An 18,872-nucleotide genomic window follows, 5' to 3' on the forward strand; every position below is an offset into this window, starting at 1 on the left:
GTTGTCATTATTGTGTTTTCCCATACAACGGCGAAATTGGCTCTCTGCATTTAACCCATCCACCACCAGGTGGTGCAGTGGGCAGCTATTGAAAGGCCCGGGGAGCATTTGGGGATAGGGTGTGCTGCTCAGAGACACCACGAGATGTGCAATGACTAGCAATCGAACCTGGGACTTTCGGGTCCTGAGTCGGCTGCCCTGCCTCTACCCCTTTAAGATTTCCTGGATTCATTTATTCTGCTTAGTCTGCTGATTTTTCAGTGTCGTCTTTTTGGTTTGTGTATCGTTTATAGAAAAGTACTTAAATCTGTGTTATCTTTTAAAAAAAAAAAAAAAACATACAACCCAAAATTATGGGGAAGGTTTTATTGAGTGTGTTTCCTTTCAGGTTTTATATATCTGTAGAGTTAAAGCGTAAGATGCTTAACATTTGATAGCTTGGTGAATCCTCGATGTTTAATAAACACTTCAACATTTGTATATGATGCTTGAAAGCAGATACATTACCTTTTTTTATTTTCACAATAAAGTTTTCTGCATTGAATGGATAATCTCATCCACATGTCATCAGTCTAGTTGGTTGGGTTTATAATCTGAACCCATTTGGAACAGAATATAAATTACACATATTTTCACTGTTTAAAAGTTTTTCACACAACCTGTGCTGTTAAAGCTGTTTATCCTCTAAGAAATATTTATTTTAGGTTTTAACAGTGAAGATGGCCCTTGATTAAATAAGAACTTTTAGATTGTTTGTTTCTCATATATATGTTTTGTAAATTTGCTTTCAGAATAAGGGTTTATTGTACATTTGCAACATTAAAAGCTGTGGAAACAGAGGCTGTGCCATCCAGTTCCCTTTCTATAGGTGATCATGTAGAAGATAACTTTGTAGTTGTGTTGCGTTCTACACAGAATATTGTGAAAAAACAAAACATAATATACTTTGTCATGTTAAAGGTCAAAAACACAGCTACACATTTATTCCTAAGAATTTAAAGTTTCAAGTTAAAACGATTGTATAATGAAACCATACATAAAATAATAAAAACTAAATACCACTACAGAAAACAAAAACATTAAATAATATCTGAATAATCTAAAATTTATTTTTTAATTTTGTGTTATGTACATTATATATTGTACATTTTACTTATAGGAGTGTCGTTATAGATTTCTTAGTTGCAATTCTGATTAGTTTAAATGCCATTTTGACTTGAAGAAATGCTAATATTATTTATTAAAAAAAGTTATTGGACAGGGGTATGTCATATGATTATATAATACAATGGTGTGCCCTACTTTCATATTTGTATTTCCGAAGACACCCCCTTGCGCAGCTCGATGACGTCTGCGATAGATTATTTTGACTTCCGGATCGATTTCTCTGTGCTCTGTGTCTCGTGACCGTTTTTCTGTTTATTGGTCATCGTTATCGGGTGTTTATCTGTGGTGGGACGTTCAGGGAGATTTAACTGACACCCAGGAACTTTCAGCGGCAGACCTGCTCTCACACACCGAGGAGGCGACACAGAGGGACCGTTTGGCTATGAGACATCGGGAGCCATGGCGGGACGGACCCGGTTAGCAGCCCTCTCCGTCGGTTTGTTGTTGTTGTTGTCGGCTCAGAGCGGCGGGAGACCGACGGAGAAATGTCTCGGAGACAAGTCGTGTTCCAGCCCGAGACCCCCGGTCGTCCTCAGTAAGTTCGTGTGTTTCGTGTTGGTCGTTTTTTATGACTCCTGTTTTCAGACTTTCTGCTGTCAGGATGTCTTCCTGATTAATTTTCGGATTCTCTGTGAAAATAATTTGACTTAATTAATGGTGACAGGACAATAGTGTTGTTTTTAACGGACTCGCTGTTTATTTAGTTTAATGTTGCAGCTAAACGCACATGTGATCAAGTCGAGGCTCGCGGGCCAGAAATGGCACTTGTTGCTGACTTGTCCGGCCCAAGAGATCATATTTTGGGCCAGTCAATCTGACTGAGCCTCCGATGCTCATAGCAGCTAGCAGAAGCTGAGGTCAGGAACATTCTAATTGTTAAAATCATCTTTAATTTGTTCAGAAATTTTTTATTTTTTTTTTCTGTATCAAGATTGAAATGTTACTGATTACTGCAGCTGTCCCATAAAGTAAAAAAACTAACTTTATTAATCAGTTTAAAAGTTGTTGCTAATAAAGACATAGTTTTAAAAGTGACTTTTTAACTTGACATAATTTGAAATAAATAAATAAAAAATCTGGACATATTAAATCAGAAAACCAAGTGCAGTTTTATATATATATATTTTTTTTTTTTTTAATTATTATTATTATTTATTTATTTTTACTGAGGCTAGCCTTGATGTAGGACCAAGGTTTAAAAATAAAAAAAAACGTTTGTCTAGTGAGACATACTTTCATAATGTTTGTAAATAACAATTCTCCGGGCATTAAAAGCTTTTATTTACACACTGGATTCAGGCCACTTCTTGTTTCACCTTTTTGTTTGTTTGTTTGTTTGTTAATTTAAGCTTCTTAACTTTGATTTGGAACTATTCAGGCATTAAAATGCTCCTAAAATGAGGACCAGATAATTTAGCAACAACTGAATTTAAACTGGATCTTTGAGCTTTTTGGTAGAAACAGCTTGTCAGAAAAACTTCATTTGTTCCCATTTCTGTGTCTAAATCTCTGAACAATACCAAAAATTACTCAGTTTAACAGAAAATATGATTTTAGCTTTAACAAAGTAATTCCTAATTACCTGAACATTTTGCATTCAGTAAATCAGGTGGTTTTTTTGCTAAATTAGTTTTCTTAATTCTCCTAAATATTCTTGTTAGAAGCTTTTATCAGTTGTACATGTAGTTTTTTTGATTGTCTAAAAAAAATGTTTTGTCAACATTGTTGTTGACATTTTTTTCTTGACAAAACTTCACAAAGTAAATATTGTTGTGTATCTTTGTGTCGGGATATTTGTACAAAAACGCTGAAAGAAAAGGATTTCAAGATGTTTCTGTTACTTTTTCATTATGTTTTGTTCATCTCTTAGGTTTAAGTGCCTGTAGTATATTTGAACCCAAATATTTCAACAAAAATGGATAACTTTGTTCAAAATGAGTATAAAAAAAGAAGTGCGTGTCTGAGAAGTCTCTAGAAGCGTGCATGTCCTGGTCATATGACCGAGCACAAACAGAACTGGACTCGTCAGCTCAGCAGACAATGAACTTTTCTCATTCTCGTTCCATTTTAAACGATAAAACTGTTCCTGTCTTTTATTCATGTTTTGAGGAGTTTTCTCAGCTTGTTGCAGCTTCTGTGTGACCACGCCGTAAGAGTCTCGACCTGCTCTCGTTTCAAACCTCTACAAAAGTTGAATAAACTCGATAAGATCAATCTTTGGTAAACGTTCTCTTTATTCTAGATCGTTTTTACAGCCGCTCAAGGGTCAGGAAGGACTTGTGTATCTCGGCGCAGATAATCCTGAGTGTTTTCTGAAAGCGCAGCAGCCGGAGATGGTGAAGAAATCCTGCAGCGACCCTCGGCACCACGATCGATGGATCTAATCAGCCGCAAACACGCTCCGTTTGACTCCGGGTTGCATAATCGCGTCAACATTAGGAAAGTTTTCTTGGTGATCAGTTTTTACACATATAATACTCAATAACAATTTTTCTCTGCTTGTTTTTACTCCGTTGTTATTGGAAAACCCATTACTACATTTATATCATCCATTTAAAAGCATTTAACATAAACGCTGCAACACAAACAAACAGATCTTTGCATTTTCTTTTATAATCTTGTAAATTAATTGTGCTATAATTTGGTCGTGTTGACAACAGCGGAACAGAATTATTTTTGTATATGTGTGCGTGTCTGTTAGCAAAATATATCTCACGAACCACTGATGGATTTTGAATGAACCCTTCAGGGAGTAATCACAGGATGTGCGTCTACAACTGATTAACTTTTAGAGTCGACCCAATTTAAAACGGCCGCCGCGCTCGATTCATCTTCATAAACGCAAAAATGGAGATAACGCAGTTTTGTAAGAATTGAGTTATAATGTGGTGTGGCAGTAGCTGAGAGTCATTCACAGCACATACTCTGAGTGCAGCCTCTCTCGATAATGTCCCTAATGTGATTTTTATTTTTTTATTTTATTTGACCTAAACGACTACAACTTAATCTCTCAACACATTTCAGTCTAAAACTCTGGAGTGAAAGGTGGCGGGCGATATGCATTCCTTCAAGGAAGGTTTTATTGGAAACATTAAACTGATATTTTGTCTGAAATGGCTGTAAAAATACAGGAATTATCATCCGTATATACCAGAATATATATATATATATATATAATAAAAAAAAAAAAAGGAAAACTCTTTTTGTTGTTTTTATTTTTTAAGGAACATATAAATATAAACTTTGCAGCTTGATCTAAATACATGGCAAAGATGAAAACATGGACATTAAAATGCACAAGCTGCCTGTCAAAAAGTAAATGGATGTTTAGAAAAGATAAAAGCAAATTATATTATTTTGCATGTGTTTTTAAGACTATATTGAATGCATGCTCAATAATCCAGGTTAAAAAGAAAAATCCAACAACGTTAAGTCAGGTCATCTGGACGGTTTCTTTTTTTCTCTGTTGAGACGTTTCATCCGATGGGCTTGCTTGTGGCACTGAGTTAATTGTGGCTCCTTGGACTGATGAAGTCCTTTGGATGAAGGACGGAACGTCTCAACAAAAAAAGAAACCGTCCAGATGACCTGACTGAACTTTGTTATGTTGAACGTTTGACACGCAGGAACTTGTTTTGCAGCGATGTGTTTCACCTTCTCTTCAGAGAAGCGTTCAGCAGCTCTGGAGTGTTTTCTTCTCAACAGTTTGGTCCTGCAGTGTCACGCTGGCGTGTCGCCGAGTGTTCAGCGTGTTTCAAAATGTGGAGGCCGGTGTTTGTTACTGCTGACGCCACGTGTTGTAACTCGCTCTGATGTTTCTGCACGTGATGCAAGTGACTCGTTGGGTAATGGGGGGGGGGGTGATTTCCACAACAGATTTAAATGTTTTTATTCCAGTGAGAGTCTGAAGATCCCAGATTGTTTTTGTTTTCTGTAAATATTTCAACATTTTAATAACATCACTATAAACTATTGGAAAACAAAATGCCCAGTTTTCCTACCTAGATCGTTTAATTTAATTTATTTCTCCACGCAGCACCTGCTCTTCTCAGCTTTCAGAAGATTCAAACTGTAATTTTTTTTAACATACTCTATTTAGTTGTAAAATTATTCTCCGAGTTTAGTTGCTTTTGTTTTAAAGAGTTAATGTGATTTTTAAATAATTCAGCTGGATTGGATTCAACATAACTACATATAAAGAAACGTTTGTTGAGCCTTTAATGCACTTTAGGTTCTTTATTCGTTTAAATTCCAACATGATGTTCATCAAAATACCATAAATACTCTTTGATGTTTCTGAACTGGATGCTGTCAAGTACAGTCCATGTTCTGGTGTTCATGCAGCATGCTGGACCCGTCCGGAGTAGGACTGCCTGTGGTGGTGGAGGGATAGAGTACGAGTTAGAAGGTTCGATTAGTTTTAGCCAGTTTTTACCAGTTTGTGTCTGATTTGTAAACGCTGCTTCTTGCAGTTCCGGGGGATCTGGGAAACCAGCTGGAGGCGAAGCTGAATAAACCCAGCGTGGTCCATTACATCTGCTACAAGAAGACCGACTCCTTCTTCACTCTGTGGCTCAACCTGGAGCTGCTGGTGCCCGTCGCCATCGACTGCTGGATCGACAACATCCGGTGGGTGTCGCAACGCCTTTGTCTTTTTAAACTTTAACAAAGACGTGTTGTTTCAAATATTACAGAATTTATACAAACCCAATCCAATAAAAAGTTGGGACGTTGTGTAAAATGTAAAAAAAACAAAATGCAATAGTTGGCAAATCTCAAACCCATATTTTATTTGGAACATAGTTAACAGATCATGTGTTTAAACTAAGAATGTTGCAGTTTTTAGAAAAATAAAAGGCGATTTTGAATTACCGTATTTTTCGGCCTATAAGTCGCAGTTTTTTGCATAATTTGCATGCCCAGCGATTTATACACCGAAGCGGGTATGGCATGCTGTTGTATCATGTAATAGGTAAAGTGGCTATTAATGACACAATCAGCTTGCCATAACCTGCCACCTTCGTTCTGCTCACTTGGAGTAACTGTCAAATCAGCTTAATTTTGCTGCTCCGCCCCGGCGAATGCAGCTGATTTGACCATTGAAGTGCATTTATTAAGTAAAAGTTTAATTGAGTCACACTATTGCTATAAAGTCGAACAAACAAATAATTGTTTTAGTTGCTTATCTTGTTAAATTTCGAAGAAATGCGCAGCGTTCCTCTTTCCTGATTTCCTCCCTCTGCACGCTCCCGGAGCACCGAGGCAGCGAATACTTTTGAAATGCAGCTGATTTGACCATCAAAGTGCATTTATTAAGGAAAAATTAGACTGAGACACACCTTTGCTATAATTTCGAGCAAACAAATAATTGTTTTTAAGTGTTAATCTTGTTAAAGTCCTCCGGTGCATTCTCCCGCAGCCACCATTTGGCAGCCAATTGATTGTTGGCACAACACCGGCCCACGTTTCTGGGTTGTCAGTGGTGACACATAATAGACGCGACGTATACGGCAAAGCTATGCATTCCACTTTATTAGACATTTTTGGACTGATTCAACTTATAGGGCGATGCGACGTGAAAATACGGTAGATGGAAGCTTAGCATCTTTAACCAGGAGCAACAAAAGGCTGTAAAAATAAGTGTTATGAATAATTTATTAGGTCAACGGCTCAGTAAAAGGAACTGGGTTTTTACAGCTGAATCTCTCAGAAGTAAAAATGGGCAGGGGATCACCAGTATGGAAAGACTGTTGATAAATAGTGTAACAATTTCAGAATAATGTTCCTGAATGGAGAATTAGAACGACTTTGAATCTCCCATCATCTTCAGTTCATAACATCAGAAGCTTTGAAGAATCTGTAGAGATCTCTGAGCTCAAAGGACGAGGATGAAAGTCGATATTTGATGGTTGCCATCTTCAGGCCTGCCAAAGAGAACTGTTCTGTGGTCAGATGAATCAAAATAGTCACTTCTGCTTTGCAAATCACCAAGCGTTTCATTTCTGCTCTGTAAAATAAAACCGGCGTTGGGGAAGTTTTGTTTTCTCACTTCATGAATGTGGTGGAGCCTCAGATTAGAAAAAAGGAATTGTTTCTGTTTCTTTGTAGTAATGTTTCCTGGTGTCAGTGATGCAGACTGAAATCAAACTGTGTGTGTGTGTGTGTTTGTGTGTGTGTGTGTGTGTGTGTGTTTGTGTGTGTGTGTGTGTGTGCAGGCTTATCTACAACAAAACCACACGCACCTCCTCCGCCCCGCCTGGTGTGAGCATCCGGGTCCCGGGCTTCGGCAAAACATACGCACTGGAGTACCTGGACCCCAGCAAACGTAGCGTTGGTGAGTCCGAGTTCACAAAACCAGTTGGACCAAGCTGGGTGTCTTTGTGTTAGCCCGCTCAACCAAACCCAAAACTCATCAGCAACACTGGTTCTGATCTTTAACACATCAAGATGATGCTTCTTCCAGACAGAACAAATCAGTTATCCCTTTCAAGTTGTAGATTATTAACGATGCGTATGATGCTTCGTTCAGAAGAACTGCATGCTGTAAGCAATTCAAATAAAAAAGCACACGAAATGTTACAGTATCGTAGAAATACAACTTTTCTAATTCTTTAATTAGACACTTTTAAAACCACATACAGTCCTTCTCCCAGTATCATCTTTATTTATGGTTTTCATGGTAATCTGATAAGAATTGTCCAGTTATTTTTTTATTTTATTTTACTGAAGCTGTAAAGTTTCTTGTTTGAGTCAAATAGGACTCATAATCCTGCAAGTTCTGAAGTAAATGTATCATCTTTGTTCTCTTAAGGAGCAAGAAGCTTATTAATAATGTGAATGCTGAGTCAGCAGTCTGATGCGTTTTAACATCAATCAAGAGTTTTTAAATAAATTAGTTTCAGACATCAGCGTTTCTGCCAGTTTATTTTATTTACAATCTCCATCTTCTGCTGCTAATCCAAAATCGGGTCGTAGAGGCAACAGGTCCAGGAGAGAAACCCAGACCTCCATCTCCCCAGCAACACTCTCCAGCTCCTCATGGGGGACCCTGAGATGTTCCCAGATCCAGATTTATAATCCCTCCAGAGTTCCAGGGGGTTCTTTCCAGTGGGACATGCCTGAATAACCTCCAATGGGAGGTGTCCTAAGATGAACCACCTCAGCTGACTCCTGTCGATGAAGAGGAGCGTCTGTACTCAGAGCTCCCCCACATGATGGAGCTCCTCTAAGGCTGAGCTCCTCCACCCTATGAAGCTCATTTCAGCTGCTTGTATCCAGGATCTGGTCCTTTCAGTCAAGATCCAAACCTAAAGACCACAGGTGAGGGTTGGAACGTAGACAGACCAGTAAATCCAGAGGTTTGCCTTTCGACTCAACTCTTTCTTCATCACGACCGACCGACACAACGCTCTCATTACTGTGGACGATCTGTTGATCCATTTCCTGTTCCATTCTTACCATTACTCAAGAACAAGACACCCAGATACTTAAACTCCTCCACGGTGTTTAATATTCCCATGAAAAATATCATGGAACTGGTTGGACTCTGTACAGATGGTTTATTGTCAAACTCTGAACATGAACTGCTCCGGAGCAGGTTCTGTGCTCAGTCTCTGTTAGTTTTGCTTCCCGGGACATCGTTCACAATTGGTCTCTTGTTTCTGTGCGTTTCAGGCATGTACTTCTTCAGCATTGTGCAGGCGATGGTGGAGTGGGGCTACACCAGAGACGATGATGTCAGAGGAGCTCCTTACGACTGGAGGAAAGCCCCAAGTAAGACACGACACTCTGGACCATGGAGGGGGAGTCATGTGTCCTCACCTCCTGCTTCTCCTCTCCTTCCAGATGAGAATAAAGAGTATTTCCTGGCGCTGCAGCAGATGATCGAGGAGATGGCGCAGAAGGCCGGGGGGCCCGTGGTGCTCATCGCTCACAGCATGGGCAACATGTACACCCTGTACTTCCTCAACCAGCAGCCGCAAGCCTGGAAGGACAAATACGTCAAAGCGTTCATCTGTTTGGGAGCCCCGTGGGCCGGCGTGGCCAAAACGCTTCGAGTGGTTACGTCTGGTAAGGGAGAAAATAAAAAATGGTTTAGTAATGAGCGGATAGCGAGTCTGTGTAAGCTGCTTTGCCACTGAAAAGTGCAGCTCCACTCGGCTCTCGTCTTCTCAGGTGGAGGTGATTTGCCACTGTGACTTGTTTCCCTGCTCTGCGGGTGGGATCATAACAGGTCACTGTGTTCGAGCTACTCCGCCCATTGTAGTCCTTAATCGCCCTATAATCCGACTTCAAATTCTTTATCTTATCTCGGCACTGCTGCACCATCATCTCTTGATAAACCCGCTCATTTCTTGTGGCGCCGTCCAGCTCAGAATTTGCAGTTTGGCTGGGCGGGTCATCCGCTGGCCAGTCAACGGCTGCTGTCTGCTTACGTCAAATTCTGCCCCTCAGAGCAGCCCGCTTGGTGGAACCTCAAACAAGGTGGTCCCATAAATCGAGCTAAGTGGAGGTGGATACCAACAGTGGGCAGGCCATTAGCTGGTACCGTGTCGCACGGAGCCGAGGAGGGTTGAGTCGGTGGCAAAGCACCATCATTGTACTGAGAAAGTTCAGATTGATTTTTAAAAATCAATATTAAATAATTTGACGAGCATTATTAGTCCAAAACATTTGATATATTGTATCAAAAATAATAAGAGTCATCGCCCGGCACCTTTCATGTCTGAGTGTTAAACTAAGAATATGTTCTGTAGAGAAACGACAGAGTTCTCGTCTTTTACAAAGTGTCCTGATGCATGCTCAATAATCCAGGTAGAAAAATCCAACAAGGTTAAGTCAAGACATCTGGCCAGATTATTCTTTGTTGAAGAAGAATCCGTCCAGACGACCCTTGTTAGGTCTTTTAACAAGAGTAAAGAAACAGTTTCATTTGCCACGAAAAGGAGATTTTCTTTTTTGTTCTTGCAATCGGTTTTACAGTTTTTAACTTTCAGGAAGTCGGCTTCTCTTCTCACTCTCCGTTTTCGGTTCTCTGTTCCGTGTCTTTGTTCTCCGACTTTAGGAGATAATAACCGAATCCCGGTGATCAGCCCACTGAAGATCCGCTCCCAGCAGCGTACCGCCATCTCCACCAGCTGGCTCCTCCCCTACGCACACTCCTGGCCAAAAGATAAGGTCTGTGTGTGTTTGTTTGTTTGTCTGTTAGCAAAATATCTGATGAACCACTGGATGGATTTTAATGAAACTCACTGGATGTACATCTACAAGTGACCTTTGGAGTCAGCCCCATTCATCATGATGGCTGCCACGGCTAAGCAAGTATAGACACAAAAATGTCTAACTGTCTGTTCCACAGATGTTGAGTTAAACTGTGGCGTGGTAGTCGATGAGAGTCAATAACAACACATACTCTGAGAGCTAACACGTTTCACAAGATCTTGAAAGGTCAAGACGGTCATAACTGTTCTCTCATCAGAAGATGATCTTAGTCCGTCTTCGTTCTGCAGACTGTCTGAATGTGACAGGTTTTTTTTTTTCTAATCCAACTCGGGTCCTTTTCTTTTCATAGGTGGCAATAAATCGGATGCATATCTGATGTTTTTTTATTTTAAATGACCTCAGTCTGAACGGTCATGCTGCATTTCATTCGACTGTTGCATCATTGAGGTAGGGGTGTGGATCAATCCAAGTATTGATGATATTGATACCAACCTCGTCTCTAATCAGTTCGTCTGCAGCTACAAAGAAAAAAACCTGTTGCTTCATCTTTCTTTTTATTTGCCATATCCTGGATGACTGAGAGTCTGCAGCGACTTATGATACCAACATTGGAGTCAGGTCGTGTCGATTTCAATTCAGTTCATTTTATTTATATAGCACCAAGTCACAACAGAAGTCATCTCAGGGCACTGAACAGAAATATTCATATAGAAAAATAATAGTTTAACACAATTTATCTGAGGAGCAGACTGCTTTGAATTTAACTCCATCACAGAACTCTCATCTCGAGCAAGCATGAAGGCGACAGTGGAAAGGAAAAACTCCCACATGAGGAAGAAACCTTTAGCAGAACCAGGCTCAGGACAAGTGGTCATCTGCTTCGACCAGCTGGGTTTGGTAGGAACAGATACACAATGGCAGGTCAAGAATCATGTTGAGATAGAAATAATATCAAATGAAAACTATTCAATTTTAACAATTAATTTAAGGAAATGAGGTTGATTTGTCCTCTAGTAGTCTTAAGCTTAAGGCAGCATAACAAGCCAACCCTAACTATAAGATTTATCAACAAGGAAAGTCTTAATCCCGGTCTTAAAACTGGACAATGTGTTAGCCTCATGGACAGAAACTGGAAGTTGGTTCCACAAGAGAGGAGCCTGATAACTGAAAGATCTTCCTCCCATTCTGCTTTTGGAAACTCTAGGGACCGCGAGTAAGCCTGTAGTCTGAGAGCAAAGTGCTCTTTTAGGAAAATATGGAACAATAAGATCTCAAATATAAGATGGAGCTAGGTTGTTGAGAGCTTTGTAGGTTAGAAGTAAGATCGATCGATGGGATCAATACTGAAGTTTGTTTCACGTTCGGTACGTCTCTCCCATTACAGACGTCTGCTTCAGAGTAGTGGGGAAGAGGAAAAATCAGATATAAACACCTGATGAAACAGAACGGATCCACACATGTTAACGTTTATAGCATCCATATTTTTTCTGTAAACATAGCGTGTGACATTGCGTCGTCTTCTTCAGTTCGCCTCAGAACCGTGAACTGTTCACACTGGAGTCTGACGGAGGTCGCTTTTAAAATATAATGAGAATAATCCATCGGAGCAAAAACGTGAATTGAGCATTAGAACCTGCAGTTTGACCTGTGGGTGACGTTGACCCAGTTAGCACCTGCCTGTGGCACGTTCTGAGGAATTTACAAACCAGTTATTAAACATATAAAATGTATTAAAAAACAGCATTTATCTGTTGCTAGAAAAAATAATTGCTGTGAGTGAAACAAAGACATGAACTTATGTTTATCCCCCTCCAGGTTTTAGTCCAGACCCCCACCACCAACTACACCCTGCAGGACTATAAGCGTCTCTACAAGGACATCGGTTTCAGCGAAGGCTGGCTGATGCGTCAGGACACGGAGCCGCTGGTGTCCGACCTCACGGCGCCCGGCGTGACCGTCCACTGCCTGTACGGCACCGGCGTCCCAACACCCGAGGCCTTCCAGTACTCCGACAAGTTCCCCGACGTGGAACCGACGGTGTTGAACGGCGACGGGGACGGCACGGTGAACCTGCGGAGCGCCATCCAGTGCAAACGGTGGTCGAAGCAGCAGAAGCAGCCCGTCTTCCTCAAAGAGCTGCCCGACAACGAGCACGTGGACATGTTGACGAACTTCACCACCGTGGCCTACGTCAAAACCGTGCTGCTGGCGCCATGAGAGATTTCTCTGCACAGAGTGTCAAATTTCTGTTTCTCCAAATGCAGACTGCCAAAGATTTGTTGTTTACACCTTTAAACTCGACAAAATGTGTTTAAAATAAATCAGAAAATAAATAAATTTATACCTGTAACCCTATAATTTATGGGATATTTACTGTTGAGCGAGAATAAATACTTTTCTACTGTTCTTAGATTTTCAAAAAGTCTAGATTTTACTTTCTTAGGCCTTCTATAAAATTAAAAAAGTCTGTTAAGAACCAGAGATATGCTGTTTGTGCCATTTTAGCTCATTAATCCGAGTTAAATGTTCATTAATGTGAGCGTTTTGATTGTAACAGAAAATATCTAAACCTATTTCATAATCTGTTGGCTGATTTAGGAAATTATGTAAAAAAAAAAATACTAACAAACCCGGTTTATTCTTTATTTTTGTCTGATTTCTGATGTTTGTTGATTTCTATTTAAATGTTTTTCACGCAGCCAAGTTGGGAGTCTCTGAATGTTGGTTTTGTGGCATGAGTTGCAAAGAGAACAAACTCGTTTACTTTTTCAGAAGTTATAAACTGCTTATTTCTGTTTAATCTCTAAAAGGTGGAGACTGATCTGTTACCGCTGTAAGCCATAGGAAGTTGTTAAAAAAAGTTTTTAAAAAAAATAAAAAAAACATTTTTTGGTCCTTCGGGCCAGCTGGAATCTATTTTGAAACAACTTTTTTTAATTTTTGGTGAATTTTCTCTGGTTTATTTTGAGTCGTGTGCCTCTTTTGACACTGATCTTCTGGACGTTTTCTTTTCTGTTCGGACACAAAATCCCGAGTCCTGGGGCCCAGAACAGTTCTGAGCCGAGTCGCTGTACCCTGCCATGCAAAGCCCTCACTGGGCCCGAGACGACGAACTGAAGTTTCACATCTGCTGTGAAATGTGTCAAACTATTCTGCCTTCTACAGAGTAAACTGTTTCAAAAATCAGCCAATGTTGAGTTTTCTTTGTTCTAAACTGTTGTTACATGTTTGACTTCTTTTCTATAAAAATATGCCTCTGAATTTGATGTTTTCAAGAACTTGCGTCATGAGGCAACCTGTCCACATGACAGGGTTCTGCAATCTGTGGCTCATGGGCCACATGTGGCTCTTTGTTTTGACTAAACCTAACTTGAAAATGACTCAAGTTTATGTTGGTAACCACAGCAAAGTCAAGTGATCTGTGAATAATGTTAGCCAGAGGTTAATAAGCCTCATTATTATAATGTATAATAATAAGCCAGAGGTTTGTGCATAGGATCCAGAAGACAACAATAACTAAACAAGATTTCAGTTTAATTTTCTCACATTTCTAGTTTATGCATGTGCTCGCTTTAACCAAGTCTGTTTTGCATTAATTTTCCCACAGCAAGAACAGAAACACGACGTAAAAACACCAGAACCAGCAGCTGAAACTTGAAGCTGAAGTGAAACAAGTGCAGAGAAGATCCGTCTGTATTTATGAAGCTAAAACATAAAACTTAACTCATTATGTTAAGTATGTAACAGACCATGAAAGACGAATCTGATTTATTTGATTGAACAAACAAAGTTTTCTGTACATTATAAAGCCATAACATGAACATACACATTTAAATAAAACTTTAAAATTCCCATAAACGGTTCTCAATCTGACAGCAAGTCACATAATCTGACCTTTCCTCTTCAGACAAGCAGCGGCAAGAGCAAATACATATTTCAGATTTTTGGTTTGCTGCTTTCATCAAAAATAAAGATAAAATGTCTTCATTTGTCGAGGAAGAAATTCAAATTTTGTGACAATTGTCAAATTTTAAAGTTAAGCTTTTGTTAAGTGTCAATAAACAAAATTACCACAATAACTGATCTGTTTGGTGAAGCTGTGCACAAATATGTTCTAGAAATGCTAAAATAAGACATATTGACTTGAGCTGCATTTATTTGTTATAATAGGCCGAGATGTTATGATGTTGAATAAAATGTTTGAACTTCTTATAAATATAAATTTATAAATATAAATATATATATATATAATAAATATCAGCCTATGACTCATTAAAAGCACAACTTCCTTCCAGAGAGGATTCTTTCATTTTTCACAGCATGAAACACACGTCCCGTGCCCTTCACACACAAAATACACATAAATAAATAAAAGTTTTATTGAGAGCAAGTTATAAAATGATACAGAAATAATATTTGCTTCTTGAACGTCTTTTAAAAAAAATCCCATATCTGGTTGTTAAAGGAGATTCCTGTCGTCCTGAGCGTTCGGTGAGTCCTCTGTCAAACCCACTGAACAGTTTAGGTCATGTTTTATCTTCCAGAGAGAAGCGAAAAGTCTTGTTTCCCGTCCTGCAGCGAACTTCTGCACAGTCCAAGACCAACGGAAGAGGCCCATCTTCACGGCCGTATACGAGACTCTGGAACAACGAAAACCAAATGAACTCAGACGTGAAGAACTAGAATACAGCTGCGTCTGAACTCAAAGTTCGAGGGTTTTCCAGCTAGATTTGGACCTAAAAAAAATCCTCCCGGGTCGTATCACCAGGGTAGATCACTAAAAAGCCACAATGACAAATACAGCTCACAGTAATTGGGGTGATGTAGGGAAGAAATACTATTAAATGTTTGCATTTCTTCTTCTCTCTAGTTCATCAATCCAGCTTTAAAAAAGACAAGATCCTGTGATAATTAAAATAAAAAAGTGTTTTTTCCTCTTTAAATACTAATTCACTCTGTAAAATCTTATAAGATTGTAAATGGTGCTTTTTGATCTCAGAAATAAAAAAAAAGTAAGTTTTGCATACTGAAAACACGTTTAGGGCATCCTGGTAACGCTGTCTCACTGAAACAACTCGTATTCATACCCTCAGTCATTAATTTATTTCATTACACCTGAACCAAAAGACGGGATTATACAAAGTCTTTAAAGTAAAAAACAAAAGGACTTCTGTGTTGTATGGAGTATAGAGGCTAGTATTTGTATCTGAGGCTAGAAGTGAAAAGAGAAGTTTTAAAACTGCGACACGTCCCAGCTGATTCTGTGCAGACTCTCCTCATCATCACATTTTAACCTGACTGAGCGATGATCGTTTAACGCGTGGAGTATAAACTGTCAGTGCAAGGTTTTAAATTATAACGAATGATTGCAGAGATAAGTATAAAAAGCAGAATATAAACATTACAGTTTTAATAATTGTTCACTTTTAAAATCTCCTGCAGCATTGGATTCAGCTGCTGCTTAACTCTATCCCCTCACTTTAAAAAAATACCTTTGATAAAAGTGAATAAAAATTATCTATATTTTATTTTCTGCTGATGTCTGATTGCCTTCTTGAGGGTGGAACACCAACATAAATACACAATTTAAAAAATATTAGCATTTGTTTAATTTTAGCTTTTTAGTTTGTTGGCTGCTAAACGCTTCAGCCACCACAAGGGGGAGCTCCAGCTTCAACTCATGACAGTAGAACTTTATGAATCAGTCTAAACAAAAAACAAATAAACATGAAAATAAAAAGGAAACATATTGCCAATTTTTTATACTAAAGATATTTTTGAAGTTGAAGTGAAAGGCTGTTTTGACCGTGACCGAACCAAAAAAACTGAAACATGCCAGTGGTCTATTGTACGTATTATCTATGTATTGTGGTCTACAATGGCAACAAAATGTGACACTTCTTCCTGCAGAGAGTCACTGATGGTGTCTGCGGTATTAAGATTTAACAGGAAGTCTGATCACCTGTAGCTCCTCTAAGATCTCCTTCAGCTTCTCTGTCAGGTCTCCAACACACCAGGCCAAACTCACGTGGAAGGATGGATCCTACGAAACGCAGCAGAGGGAGCATCAGCACAGCTGTCTGTTATTTGAGTAGTTTATTGTCATTTCAAGACAAAATAATGGCTAAAATTAGTCTGCTGTTTACATATAAAGTCTTTCTCAAAATATTTCTTCCTACTAGACGTAAACTTTTATTTTTTGTTATTATATTTAACATAATGAAACATTTTCTGGTCATTTTTAGTTTATTTTCTGTGTCGCATTGGAGACTTGTTTACGTCTCATTTATTTATTCTCTATCTGTACCTCTTAAATAAAACTTAACAATAATGAACTCATCCAACATTCCATTCTGTAAATTAATTATTTCCAAAAACAAAAGGATGTTTCTTTAAACTAAAATCACAATATAAGAATATTACGTTCATAAAGACCCTAAAGAACGGATGTATAAACTCTTGTATTTAGACATAAAACTTGTATGAAAGAAATTCAAACAAGATTTCCTTCAAACAAGGTTTGAAATTATTTGACAGTGTTAAATCATCACCGACCTCATAGAACGTTTCCAGCTGAAACTCTATCATTGTTTTGTCGACAACTTGAACCAGATCCAACAGCTGAGTGTGCCCCGAGGACACTTCTATCCCCAAGAACGTCCTTCGAAGAATCAACACGGAACATGTGAAAATGAAATAATAATAATGAGCATATGAACAAGTCATAATTAAAAAGCTGTTTTAAGAATTTCAACCAAGAGTTTGACATAATCTGACATCAACTAAACACTTTTTGGATGGTTAAACTACCATCCATACCAACTATGTCTTTATTGCAGATTCAAACCTGCAAAATAAAAATTCATTATTTTGACTGAAATTAGGTGCCTGAAGTGACCAAACATATTAACTAAAATTAGAATAAGAAAGAAAGGCAGTAGATGAATTTTACAGGCTGTACCTCGTCTTCTCGGCATTACAGTAGATCTTCAGTCTCTCTGCTGAGCAGAAGAACCTGCCAACAAGAAACATCTGGAATAACAACACTCTCAGTCCAGTTTTTCATGTAAAACTCACAAGTTTCATACTTAATGCGAACTGCTCTGTATTTACTGTCATTTCTATAACGATCATCAAAAAGAGAGGACACTGATTACATTAGATTCATTGTATGTGATGGGCGTGGTGGTAGAGCTGCCGCCTCTCAGCGAGAGGGTTGCTGGTTAAATCGTAAAAAAATCTGTGATTGGCCTTGCTCTGTGCTCTTGCAGTTTCCAAACGAACCTTTTGCAGTGGGCCAAGTCTGTCCTGAGACTTTGTGTAAATGGCTGGATCCAGTGGTGTCTGAGCACCACTGTCTGAGACAGACTGAGGTGGAACTCTTCCTGTGGGGTCAGAACCAGACCCTGAGACCCCGCTGCCGACAGCAGCGCCTCCAACAGATCCTGAAACTCCTCCTCGGGATGGTCTGGATGTGAAGAAGAAACAGACAAATAAACATGTCATTATATATCGACTTGAAATACTGCTATGATTCTTTTTCAACCTTTGAGTTGCTCTTACAAGGAAAATAAACATAAGTGGACCAGTTTCCTCTCTCGTGCTTGAAGGAGCGGACACGTCCACCATGAAGGGAACTGTCTTCAGTCTGAGGATTATCTTCATCAGGAAACATGTCCAGGAGGCTTCCAGGGAGAGGCAGTCTGTGGAGAAAACAGCCAAGGTGTATATGTTTTATAAAGTGTATGACAATACTGTAGTATGCATTTAATATATTAGTTTTAAATTTAAATGTTTTTTAGGATGAACTGAAATAATGGTCTTTATTTCTGTGTGTGTAGCATCAAATTAATAATTTATTTAAAACTGTTAACAGTGTGTTTATTGGTTTCAGTTAAAGCCAGAAGAAAGTTATCAAGTGAAATGATCAAATATTGGAGGGGAAAAAAACAGAAACGAGTTCTGAATGAAGAGAATAAATAGTTTCTAAGAAAAAGGCAACAACCTACAGACCACACCTTGTTCTGGGAATCATATCTGCTATTTTACTTTTTTTCTTCGCTGGGAAATCATCGCTATTTATGCGATCTTCCTCCACAGAATTTCGGGAACTTTTTCGGGTTCGGCGTCGTGTTTTCGCCGCATCTCTTCCGTTTTCTTCCCCGTCCTCCTCCTCATCAGAGCTGCTGCTGTATCCGACTAACATCCTAAAAAACTCCGTCAGGACAGCCTTCAAAACAAACCAACCGAATGACGGGCCAAAACCGAGAAATTCGACCCGAAATGACGAGTAAAAACAGCTTCTCTGCGGCCACTTCCGCTGTAAACAAACTGGTGTTACTATAATTAATGTCCCCGTGCAACACAGTAACTGTTGCTAAAACATTCCTATATCAAAACAGTGCCAGTACCAGATTAAAACGTTCAAATTAATTTACTATGGACATTAAAAAAATAATAACCATATGGTTTACAGCGGAAGT

The 18,872-nt window shown here is 39.0% G+C and overlaps 2 protein-coding genes across 2 annotated transcripts; one reads left to right on the forward strand and one right to left on the reverse strand.

Annotated features, from left to right (window-relative positions):
• The first annotated feature begins 1,395 nt into the window (after positions 1 to 1,395).
• pla2g15 (phospholipase A2, group XV) lies at positions 1,396 to 13,575 on the forward strand. Its single transcript, XM_037683349.1, has 7 exons — positions 1,396 to 1,702; positions 5,640 to 5,796; positions 7,383 to 7,501; positions 8,842 to 8,940; positions 9,013 to 9,237; positions 10,232 to 10,344; positions 12,205 to 13,575. The coding sequence occupies exons 1-7, from the start codon at positions 1,567 to 1,569 to the stop codon at positions 12,604 to 12,606; spliced, it is 1,251 nt and encodes a 416-aa protein (XP_037539277.1). The 5' UTR covers positions 1,396 to 1,566; the 3' UTR covers positions 12,607 to 13,575.
• A 1,272-nt stretch (positions 13,576 to 14,847) lies between these two features.
• On the reverse strand, positions 14,848 to 18,711 carry usb1 (U6 snRNA biogenesis 1). The gene is made up of 7 exons (XM_037683354.1): positions 18,408 to 18,711; positions 17,953 to 18,092; positions 17,674 to 17,857; positions 17,351 to 17,404; positions 16,945 to 17,050; positions 16,352 to 16,432; positions 14,848 to 15,029 (listed from the first exon to the last, which is right to left on the reverse strand). The coding sequence occupies exons 1-7, from the start codon at positions 18,593 to 18,595 to the stop codon at positions 14,916 to 14,918; spliced, it is 867 nt and encodes a 288-aa protein (XP_037539282.1). The 5' UTR covers positions 18,596 to 18,711; the 3' UTR covers positions 14,848 to 14,915.
• Positions 18,712 to 18,872: the final 161 nt, after the last annotated feature.

Source organism: Nematolebias whitei, chromosome 10 (genome assembly GCF_014905685.2).
Source record: "Nematolebias whitei isolate Nwh7 chromosome 10, NemWhi1, whole genome shotgun sequence".
NCBI lineage: Eukaryota > Metazoa > Chordata > Actinopteri > Cyprinodontiformes > Rivulidae > Nematolebias > Nematolebias whitei.

Excerpts from the sequence above, each read along its gene's own strand:
- pla2g15 (XM_037683349.1), top strand. The coding sequence starts at position 1,567 with ATGGCGGGACGGACCCGGTTAGCAGCCCTCTCCGTCGGTTTGTTGTTG. Across the intron at positions 1,703-5,639 it reads GAGACCCCCGGTCGTCCTCA|TTCCGGGGGATCTGGGAAAC; the intron begins GTAAGTTCGTGT and ends TGCTTCTTGCAG. Across the intron at positions 5,797-7,382 it reads TGCTGGATCGACAACATCCG|GCTTATCTACAACAAAACCA; the intron begins GTGGGTGTCGCA and ends GTGTGTGTGCAG.
- usb1 (XM_037683354.1), bottom strand. The coding sequence starts at position 18,595 with ATGTTAGTCGGATACAGCAGCAGCTCTGATGAGGAGGAGGACGGGGAA. Across the intron at positions 17,051-17,350 it reads TGTAATGCCGAGAAGACGAG|GACGTTCTTGGGGATAGAAG; the intron begins GTACAGCCTGTA and ends GATTCTTCGAAG. Across the intron at positions 16,433-16,944 it reads AGCTGGAAACGTTCTATGAG|GATCCATCCTTCCACGTGAG; the intron begins GTCGGTGATGAT and ends TGCGTTTCGTAG.